The following is an 11,200-nucleotide window of genomic DNA, read 5'->3' as shown; positions in this document are numbered from 1 at the left end:
ACTGAATGGTCACAATATACAACACACATTTTAAGATATGAACAAGATTAGCAAAGTGTATGGTTGCACTTCACTCATTTGAACGTTAACGTTAGACCAAGGACCACAATGGAAATAAGTCTTGACTTTTTTTTGCCTATCCTTGATCATTTTAGGATGCATGACTTGTTGTAACATGTAATGTATTTTAATCATTGTCAAATAAACTAAACGATAACGGCAGTTTAATACTAGCATTAGCTCCACATGTATTTGATTGTGGGGCTCCAAGTGCAGCGTTATAACTATATTGCTGACTGGTCAGCTACATCACTAGATAATAATATTAACACTACCTTCATCATCTGTTCATATGAAAGAGCTGTCAAGTGTTTGTAACATTACACGCATTATTTGAATGGAATTGCATTCTTGCTTTGCACAGTGGGGGACCCTGATGTAAACAAGACGAAAGTCTTTCTCTGGTCTGCATCCCCTTAACTGTATTGACTGAGCTGTAGTGTACTGTACCCATTCTACAATCTGTTAATAAAGTTTTCAATCAATCAAACAGAACCCTTGAGTTACGAGCTGCTTTCTCTAGTCCTGAAGGAGGTGATGCAGTTAGAACTTAGAAGTGGGATGAGGAACTCTGAATAGTTCAAATATCAGTGTTTCCCTTTTAGGCTCTCTTTATTTGTGATGGTGGCATGTTTAAGATACAGTCGGCAGACGGATGTAACACTATAACTACTGCTGATAACTATAGTGTCAGGGCTTCTTCTGGTGGTAGCCCGCCACAATACTAACGAGAACACTATAGTATTGTATTGCGCTATAATATATATATATGATAGGGGAACTTCACCAAAAAACAATGCTGATTTTCTTTTGCACATAATCTCTCACAACGCTAAACAGTTTGCACTTTGCACACATTAATATAGTTGTTTGACAGTTATTGAGTGTAATTGAGTTTGAATATGGCCACCAGTGGTGTCATCGGGACATTGAATTGTTTTAATTACAGCTCAATTAACAGTAACTCAATTGAATCCACTATTATTCCTTATGACAGAAATCCACCAGGCCACAACGAAGTCAGTCGGTAAGTGAACAGACCGGTGATGAGCAGAGAATGGACTGTGTGTGGTGTGGGAATGTGGTTTTATGGTGATTGTCCTGGTAAAAAAAAGTGATTTATTATCTCCTTCTTGGGTGTTGGATCGGGGGCGAACTTCTCCTGTCTTGGGATTTGTTGATTGAGGTGAAATTACTTGGAGTAACCTTCTCACCCTACCCTTCTCTCCAGTTTCTGTCTGTAACTCAACTGCCATATAGTCATATAGTTGGGATAGCAGTGTTTCCTTTACAATTTAGAATGCTAGAAAGAATAGGAAATTCACAACATTAACACTTTCAGAGCCCAAGCTTAATCTTGATTTACCGCTTGAATGCCCACCATCCACTTCAATGTTAGCGTTAATAACGCCTAATCTATGTTTTAAATTATGGCTATGTGTCTAATCTGCCCGTCGCTTATCAATGACTCGTTTTCCAGTCAACATTGTCGAATCGGATTGTTTTATCGGTTCATTTTCGTTTTATAGCATTTTGAAAAGCCCTAGTTTTCAAGGAAAATATAAATATTCCATGATAATCGCCCTTTACTGGAATATTCTAGAATACATGTCATTTTTCGGCCTATTTATGAATAGTTTTCAAATAAACGCTAGATTATCGATAGTATATGTGTACGTATGCACGCTATATAGGCGATCTGAAAAATCGATTATCTGATTTCCTCAAAGCGATCGCCCACACACACATAGGGCGAACACTGAGATCTCAGCGAATACAACTCCGATTATCCCAATACTTGTAAAATAGATTCCTTACCTCAGATCAGATGTTCTCCAAAAAGATCATTCCAATTCCTGATCGCCATTCCAAAAATCGATCGCCTTTATTGATCCAACGGCGCTACATACTGTATTATGTATTCCACGCTGTTCTGAGGCTCCACAATGAATCGGCTCGGGTTACATGCCTGAGAAGTAAAATGTGGATTCTGGATTTATTTTTTCTCATCCATTTTCATTGAGTCCATTCCAAACGGGTGCATTACCATCTGGGAGACGATAGCGGGTGGTTTTTTCACATCTGAGCTCCTACAGGGGCTGCATACCAACAGGAGACTCGGTTGATGAAATATGAATATATGAATTCAGATCGCTAATAAAAAAATAAAACGCTAATTGTCGTCGTGGGCATTCAGGCATTGGGCTGATAAAACGTCTTATCACGTTTTGGGCATTGAAAGTGTTAAACACTTTCTATTTCCCTAAAAGGTTGGAACAATGTAGGTAGGCCCAGTGCTCAGAAGTAGTACTTTGATCGTAATCAAGTAGCCAAATCCGAACAGTTTTAGGGACTAAACCTGCACTAGAACTAAAGCTAAGACCAACACCGGGATGGATATACAGACAGTCGGACACCAATGATGACCCTCCTTCTTACCCTCACTGCTACAAAACAATTTACCTATCTCAAGCCCCACCCTCTTTTCTTAATCCTCCAATCACAACAGTTGCTGCACTACTTCTGGGTTTTAGCTCATTTCACGTTTTATTTTCCAGAATAAATCCTGCCTCAGCTTTTCTCTCAAGTGTGGCCAAGCTATGTTGAGACCACATAATTGTGTCATTCTGCCTATATACAGACCTGTAGGTGGTACAAACATGATTTGTCTGAATGAGTGGCTTACTGTATACAGACCAGCTGGTTGGGGGAAACCTTAGATTTCTTTAAGTCTGTAACTCATTATTAGCTGACTAAGTTGAGAGAACCGTGCAACAGATGCACATATGCGTTTCCAGACATATTGACATCAAAGGAGTCTGGAGTTTGCTTCCAGTGTCCGTTCGCATCTCCCATGGCCGCTGTTGCTATGATGCTGCTAATCATGCTATGTCAGTTTTTATTGCATTAGGCACGTCGAGAGCTCTGATTCTCGGGGCAAAACACACGCATGCACGCGTGCCGGAACACACGGGAAGATGAACCATCATTACACACCGCAGCCTGCTCCCGTCGCACCACGTCAGCATCGCTGAGAACACAACACCACAGCAGAACACAACATTATGTGTCCAGTCACATCTCCTGTGACTCCAGCTCGCTCCAGCCGGGCAGCCAGATTCTCTGTCTCAACAGAACAGAGGCCGCCTCAGGCCAAGCGAAGCTCTCCTGGCTGTTCTGGGACATGGATCATCAGTATGGCGAACAGGTTGAGAATAGGCCAGAGGGGAGCGAGGTCTCGGATGGGAAGGAGTGGGTGGTAACTAACTAGGTGAGTAAGAAAGGAGGAGATGGAAGGAGGCTAGGTGAGGAAAGGAATGGTATTGTTATACAGTGAGGAGTTGTGCGGGTCATGACTGTACTTAGGAATAGATATCTAGCCTAGAGGTTGATCAAATGTATTTAGTCTTGCATACACATTTAGAGCTGCTACTAAGGATTAGCCTATTTAAGTAATTGATCCATCCAACTATTATTTTATTGATGTTAGAATTGTGGACCCCAGGAAGACTAGTTGTTGTCATGCAACAGCTAATGGGGATCATAATAAACTCAATAAACTCAACTCAATCTGTTTCTAAATTATCCTAAAGTTTATAAAAAAATAATAATAAAAACACTTTAATGCACAATGCACTTTAACAGGGCCCATTTTTAACAGTGTCGGTGCTCTAGAAAAATAGGTTTTAGGGATTTTCTTCAGACGACGGAAAGGGTGATGTAGAATGTATATATACGTCTAAGCAAAGCGGCAGGTGGATGATGCAGTGAAACACATTCAACAGTTCATGGATGCTGCCGAGCATGTACTCGGGTAGAACCACTCATGTGGATGAGGCGGCGGGCGCGCACACACACAATGCTCGCCCGCCCAGTCACTCGCTCTTGTAGGATAGTCATGGAATCCGACAACAGTGAGGTCACATGATGTTGGGCAGAGTTCAACAAGCTCAGCGTGCGGCTGCTGCCGCTGCTGCTCGGCACTCGTCTCCGCTCTGCCTCCTCTTCACTGGGATGTGTGTCTCTCAGTCTCCACCCTCTTCCTCTGTTCGAGAGACACTCAGCATCTCTCTCACCCAGAGCGGGTGTATCTCACTGCTCCGTCTCTACTGTAGGCTGCGACATGCAGTCAAATAAATAGGAGGGAGTGAGGAAGAATGTGGTTTTTTCCCCCCTAGAGATTTTGAGGATCTGCCGATTTTTCTGGCCAGTAAAGCAGGTGTCTTGGCTTGGCTGGCTGTGTGTGAGATTGACAGCTGCCCTGATGAGGGAGAATTGACTGCCATGAGGAGAGTGTATGAGCGGCTGTCAAGAGAAAGATGGTTTGATGAGGATCTCTCACAATGTGTACTCTGCTTTAATCTGATTCTAAGCTGCTTAAAGAAGAGCGGCAGCTGGGAAAGAAGGGAGTGTGATGCATAGAGAAACTGCGGGATGTGGATCCATAACAAATCTCTACAGCTGGATCTGAAGAGAAATTCCAAGAGAATTTCCACCAGTGGCTTGATTGGGAATGTTGCTGCTGTTTTTGTGGATGTTTATTTTCCGGGAGAGCCATTGAGATGCTCGCACAACACATTGCCTCTCCGTGACCTTTAACCCCTCTACATGCAAGCGACGAGAGGGGATTTTCTCAAGTTGTTTCGGCGGAATATGTTTTTTTTCGAGCCAGTTCTGTTTCCGGTGCTCATCGTCCGTCGCTCGATCTCATCTTCCTCGCAGTCTGGAAATAGCCCGTCTGGAGATTTGAGAGTACATCAGCGCCATCACCTCATTGTGAACTTATTTAGCGTCTCCGACTATAATGTAGTCTATTCTGGGTTTCGAGTTTTGGATCCTCTCATGGCCTTTCTGGGCACCGTCTTAGTTTGTGCTTAATCAGTCTCTTGCCTCATCAGAGAGAGAAAAAATACTTCTAAACTTGGGTTCTTGATCATGGGGGGGTTGGTCTAATGAACTTCTCGTCGCGTCGTCATTCTGACCCGGTTCCTGGGCCCGAGGAGGAGACTGGACACTATTGAGTCACCGCTGGACGCCGATGACCCCCGAGCCCCGCCATGCTGATAGTGTGGTGGTGCTCCGTGGTCCTCACTTATGTCTCCGTCTACCTCTCTCTCTCCTTCCTGCGCAGCTTGCTAGCTTCCGACAGAAGCGGGCGAAAGGTGACGGTGCGGGGGAGGCGAAAAAGACGCAGAAGAGGAAGGGCCAGGATGTCCCGAAGAATGACGGCTCAGAGCAAGACGGACGCTTAGAGCCGCTCCCCCGGACGGCGGCTAATGGCGGCAGGCGGGACGGAACGACGAGCCATGCGGTATGCTATTTGCATTCATAGTGGCAGAAATGTTAACTTTTAAACGTGCGTGTATATTTATTACACCATTTTTTTTGCTGGCTTTGCACTAGGAACCATATTTTACCGCCTTGTCCCATGAAGTTGCATCCCAGTGTTCTCATAATCCAAGTTGTTGTTTTTTGTCTCTGCAGTCATGTCAGAATTACCTACTTTTGGGTTCCCACCAAACAATTTACAAATGTTGTACTAGACTATTGGATGGACCACAAGACATCGGTCTTACTTGCCTTTAGGGTTTTAAAGAATTTACCTGTCTGAAGCTCCGGCTTATTTTCTTGATCCTCCAATCACAACTGTTGCTTCCCTCTGACAAACTTTAGCTTTTTTTCTGAAGTGACTGCTATGATTGGAGGATCAAGAAAAGAGGGCAGGTTTGAGATTTGCCATGGACAATTCATAGGTCTCAATACTTGACCCTTATGTCAATGCATTCAATTTGTGCTTTAACAAGTGGTCCATACCCACTGCCACTCAGTAAACATACATTGGAGAAATGGGTCACTAACCACAATGTTGCTTGGGGGGGCATGTTGTCATAGCAACAACATGACCAGGATTAAATGTACCATTATTCACCGGCGTTAAAGGGGAAGTTCACACTGAACATTTACAATGGCTCATTTTAAAGTAATTGGATTATATAAGCCATTATGTGCTGAGAATTAGGCCAAATGGTTATTTTTGTGGCGATTGTGATCAGTTAAAATGGAATTTGCATCTGGTTTATATATTATATTTCTAAATCTGTTTATTGAAATTTTTTTAATTACAAACTTTAGAAATAAATGTATAGAAAATCAACATCAATCACCTCCCCCACATCACAAGACATGAGAAAAGAAAACAACATTGACTACCAAAAAAAAAAATCAGAAATAAACAAATAAAATAATAATAATAATTTTCTTTTTTTTTTATCCTGCAAGTATCGGAGTCTGTGCACGGGTAACAAAGGGTTTCCAAGTTTTCTCAAATTTGGCTAGAAATCCTTTCAATTAGTACCTTATTTCTTCTAGTTTTAGAGCCTGTAGGACCACCTTAATCCAACTGCTGTGTGTAGGTGGGGAGACGTGCACAAATCATATTTTTAATCCTTTAGCAGCCACAAAGGTCAAGGAAGGCGGAGGTCCAGCAGAGCCTGGGGCAGGAGGAACGACCCATACCCCAGGACCAAGTCCTCTCCCTGGGGGAAGAGTTGAGCGAGGAAGACATCACTACTCTCACTGGGAAAGACCAGCTCAAGGTATACAAGCATTCTCTACACAGGAAAGACTCCTACACAGAGAGCTGGATCATAAATAAATACTCTTCTATTAATTGTTCCTCCAATCCTTTTGAGTATACTTTAGAAATACAAACTTAAAAGTGCAGCCATGTTCAGTCACTCATGTCTGTGGAAATGACTGACTGCAGCCATAAAGGTATGGTTTCCTTATGCAGAAAAAGGTGGTGTGTGTGTGTGTGTGTGTGTGTGTGTGTGTGTGTGTGTGTGTGTGTGTGTGTGTGTGTGTGTGTGTGTGTGTGTGTGTGTGTGTGTGTGTGTGTGTGTGTGTGTGTGTGTGTGTGTGTGTGTGTGTGTGTGTGTGTGTGTGTGTGTGTGTGTGTGTGTGTGTGTGTGTGTGTGTGTGTGTGTGTGTGTGTGTGTGTGTGTGTGTGTTAATCTGACCCGAAATATGTGTTCCACTTGTAGCAGCTGCAGCAGGCTGTGGAGAAGCGAAATGGGATCATTGCCAGGCTCAGCTCCAACTTGCAGGAGGCGCTGATCAGCAGAGATCAGGTACAACAGGAGGCACAGTCACTCACTGGAAAGATACAGGGCTTACAGAGACAACTTCAGCAGGTAAACACACACACACACATCAGGGTTATCTGAGCCCAAACAGTTGTATAATGTAGATTAAAGGTGCTGTAAGTGGTATTCTTTTGTTTGTTAAAATAAGTGGTCTACATGTTAAAATAATAGCTCTACACAGACAGCCGTCACTGATGGTGTCTCGTCAGTAACATGCGTCTCTCAGTCCCTCCGCTCTGCAAACGGTAGGGTTGTGTACCGTTCACATTTAAACTGATACTGGTACCGGTACCTGTGAATCGATACCGGTACCCAACGGTACCTTTTTTCAGTACTTTTGTCAAAAAAAAATGTAATCTACCTACCTCAGTTGTAAAAAAAATAAACTTCAAATGATTTATTATCATTATTATTTATTTAGAACAATTTGTTGATCTATATATAATATTTCAGCGAGCATTGTCTGCATCTAGCTGTAACCACACTTGCGACAGTTTTTTGGCTTGCCATTGCCCCGACTGCTTTGTTGTTGAATCAAGTCAAATACAAAGGTAAGCGTGTATTGTACGTTGACGTGCAGCACACTTCATAGGTTTTGTTTCACGGTAAACGAAACGTTGACGTCATCGGACGTAAAAAGAAATGATAATATTTTGTTTTTAACAGTACCGAAATGTGGCATCGGTGGATCTCGCGTGAATCGGTACTCTGTAGTACCGACGTGATTCTGTCGATACCCTTAAAAGTACCGGATTCAGTACCCATCCCTAGTAAACGGAGAATACATTTCATGGTATCCCGTTCCCACTTTATCCAATCAGGAGAGAGAACTGCAAACTGATTGGATAAAGTGGGAACGGGATACCAGAACATTTATTTTGTGTTTGCTGCAAAGTGGAGGGCCTGGGTGACCCATGTTACTGACTAGAGTTGACACTATATCAGTGATGGCTGTAAGAATGTAGAGCTATTTAATACTTATTTTTGTATTCTTTAATACTCTGTTTTACATAAGATCTCATATTTGCCTTGCATATTGATTCTTGGGTAGGTCTAGAGGACAGATGCTGTTTCTTTTAGTAGTTGTTTATGAACCAACATCAGAAGTCATCTTGTGTTTATTATAGAAAGTTATCTAGATAGCATAATGAGCAATGATCCCACTTCCACGACAACTTCAATGTTTTTTTTTCAACTCTGTTTACACGCAGACGAGCGTGGACTTCCTTCGCTTTAAAAGTCAGTCAGCGGTCCATGTCCCTCATGCCCAGCGACAGCAGCCTCAGCCTGGCCACAGCTCCCCGGATGAAGCCCTTCTCAACCATACGGAGGCTCCATCCGAGGAACCGGGGAGAGCGGGTCTCTGCTCGAACACCGACACAGAGACGGGTGCTCTCCCGCACAAACTTAGGACTGAGCTGCAGGAAGAGAGGGACTTAAACCAAAGGATATGTGCCGAGCTTAGAGAGGAGAGAGACAATCGCCAACTTGTGCTTTCTTTGCTGGAAGAGGAGAAGGAACAGAGGGCAGCGGAGAGAAAAGAGAGGGAGGCCCAGCTACAGGACCTCCAGGACCTGCTCCACCGAGCCCAAGCCCAGTGCCTTGAGATCCAGCTGTACAAGGTGGAGAAGGCGGCGCTGAATGGGGAGGTGCAGGAGCTGAGGAAGAGGCTACAAGAGGAGGAGGAGGTTGCAGAGCGGAGGTTAAGGGAGGAGGTTGCCAAATATACCTTGCGCCTACAGAGCCTAGAGGAGGAGCGAGGCAGACGGGAGGAGGAGATGCAGAGGCTCAAGGAGGAGCACATGGAGGAGTTGCAGACGGTCAGGCTCCTCTTGCAGGAGATAGAAAGACAGGAGGAGGAGAAGAAGGAGGAGGAGAAGAAGGAGGAGGAGGAGGGGGAAGACGTTGAAAGAGAGGAAATAGGACTCAAGGCCTCTAAGAATAAGCAGAACCAGGCCAAAGCTAGTTTGGGGGATGAGGAGGGGATGAGTGTGGATGAGGCTGGTCTGGAGGCAGGCTCTAGTGAAAATGGTCTGAATGATTCCGTGTCTGGTGATGTAGACCCACTGATGGAGCGCTACTTGTCCTCAGCCCACCCTGCACACGATGACCCACTGATGGAGCGCTACTTTTCCTCAATCCAACCCATGCACAATGAAAGCTTGGAAGAGCACAGCCTGCTGGAAAATTCTGCACACTGCAGGTCAGAAGAGTGTTCTGATTGCCTCTGTATAGCGATCTAATGTTTTGTACAGCATACACACCTCGTGTTAAAAAAACCCAATATATATATATTTGTCACTAATTCCATTAAACAAATCTAAACCCCTCATCCTACATTTCTCCTCCTCTCTTTACAGTTTTGAGCTGAACAGCGACGTCACGGACGACCTGTCTCACTTCTCCATCTCGCACTCGCTCCGCGAAGAGCCGAGCGGTTTCCACAGCATCTCCTTCCCACAATGCACACCGGGCTCCCGCGCCGAGGCCGACGCCACCTCCTCCTCCGGCCAGCGGTCTCCCCCTCCGTGGTTCAACAACTCCACCTCCAGCTGTCGGGAGGCGACGGAGCGGTGCGGCGAAGAGTCTGACCTGGGGAAGGAGCTGCTCATCCAACAGTGCGAGGACCTCCGGGAGGAGCTGGCTCTCTGGGAGAGAGAGCGGGAGGTGCTGAGGGAAGAGGTCTGCAAGAGTGCGGAGGAGCTGGAGGAGGCGAGGAACAGGTGAGAACGTTTTTTTTTCAGCAAAGTGTATGTATTTAGTTGGCTCATGTGGATTTCTACTCTCCACTCTTATTTCTTTAGTTTTGGTAAAGCATGTTCTATTTGGTACTGAATCTGTGTGTGTGGGATACATGTGTACATTTTGAGACCTTCACTTAAAGGTTCCCTCCACTCAAAACTCAAAAGTTTAAACTTTTGCATGGCTTTGACTTTGACTAGACATTATTGTTATTTGTGCAGAACTTGTCACCAGAGCGCCCTTTTCACATTCTTCCACAGGAGCGGTGGGGGGGGGGGGGGGGGGGGGGGCTTCTCTGTACTTCCTCGAAATGTGTACCGGCTGTGTTACGCAACTAATCCTGCGAACCTGTCATGGTCTCTATTTCCCAGCTGTACACACGGTCATCCAGGAAATGCTAACCGCTAACGTGAAACTCGTATCATAAGTTGATACATCTAGTGATCTGTGAATGAATGAAAACAAATATTTATTTTAAGCAAATCTCTTTAGTTATAACAAGATTGTATAAGTTAAAAAGTGAGGGAGGGGGAGGCGAGCGTTCATAGATCCTTGCATTCTCAACGAGGGCTGCTCAGACATTTCCAGTAGTTTATTGAAAACCATACTGAACTAAACTTATTTAATATACAAGTGTTAACATGCGTGGAGGGGACCTTTTTAACAGCTTCCTCACAATAACTGCATCATTACCTGTTTTGTGGCGGCAGATGGGCCCAGGTGACAGAGGAGCTCCAGGATGCCACCTGGGAGCTGTCGGAGGAAAGGGAGAAGAGGAGGACATGCGAGGAGGAACTCGACGACGAAAGGGAAAAAAGGAAAAGGGCAGAAGAGGAGATGAGCGTGAAAGCCCACGAGCGAGACAACCTTAAGAACAACCTCAGTGCCTTACTGGAGGAGAGGGACGAAGAGAGGGTCCCCTCCTCCCCGCTCCTCCCAGAGAAGGCGACGGAGAAGCTGCTAGGGGAACTGGAGGAGGTGCGGGGGGACGGGGTCGTGCTGCCGTCCCGTCTAACGCAGCAGGAACAGCTGGTGTCTTCTCTGCAGGAGATGAAACCGTGTGGAGAGTCGGTCACCACTGAGGTCCAGGCTCTGTTTGGCAAACAGCTACAAGCACTACAGGTACATATTTGATTTATACATCTTTTTGACCCATTATACATATATATTATTTACATAAAGGTTTGAATTGTAGATGCAATGTGCTTTCTTTTTTTGGTGGGCGGGGGGGACTTTTAAATCATTATGTATCA

The 11,200-nt window shown here is 44.8% G+C and overlaps 2 protein-coding genes across 5 annotated transcripts in view; both read left to right on the top strand.

Annotated features, from left to right (window-relative positions):
- LOC311225716 (uncharacterized protein) overlaps positions 1–9,183 on the top strand; it is a gene marked incomplete at its 3' end in the record, with an annotated part of 9,518 nt that extends 335 nt beyond the window's left edge. The window contains exons 2-7 of the mRNA XM_084311110.1: positions 1,058–1,087; positions 5,192–5,371; positions 6,513–6,656; positions 7,104–7,253; positions 8,417–9,025; positions 9,172–9,183. Coding sequence (XP_084167236.1) covers positions 1,058–1,087; positions 5,192–5,371; positions 6,513–6,656; positions 7,104–7,253; positions 8,417–9,025; positions 9,172–9,183 — 1,125 coding nt within the window. The remainder of the gene's footprint in view (positions 1–1,057; positions 1,088–5,191; positions 5,372–6,512; positions 6,657–7,103; positions 7,254–8,416; positions 9,026–9,171) is intronic.
- Positions 9,137–11,200, top strand: part of pcnt (pericentrin) — a 75,091-nt gene continuing 73,027 nt past the window's right edge. For all 4 annotated transcript variants that reach the window (XR_014619457.1, XR_014619458.1, XM_084309602.1 and 1 more), the window contains exons 1-3: positions 9,137–9,408; positions 9,566–9,928; positions 10,658–11,069. Coding sequence is in view for 2 of the 4 variants with exons in the window: in XM_084309602.1 (XP_084165728.1) it covers positions 9,191–9,408; positions 9,566–9,928; positions 10,658–11,069 (993 nt within the window). In the remaining 2 variants the exon portion in view is untranslated. The remainder of the gene's footprint in view (positions 9,409–9,565; positions 9,929–10,657; positions 11,070–11,200) is intronic.

The sequence above is a fragment of the Notolepis coatsorum genome (genome assembly GCF_963971535.1).
Source record: "Notolepis coatsorum genome assembly, chromosome: 3".
Classification (NCBI taxonomy): domain Eukaryota; kingdom Metazoa; phylum Chordata; class Actinopteri; order Aulopiformes; family Paralepididae; genus Notolepis; species Notolepis coatsorum.
Note: the sequence above shows the minus strand (reverse complement) of the source record. Positions and strands in the feature narration are given on the sequence as shown.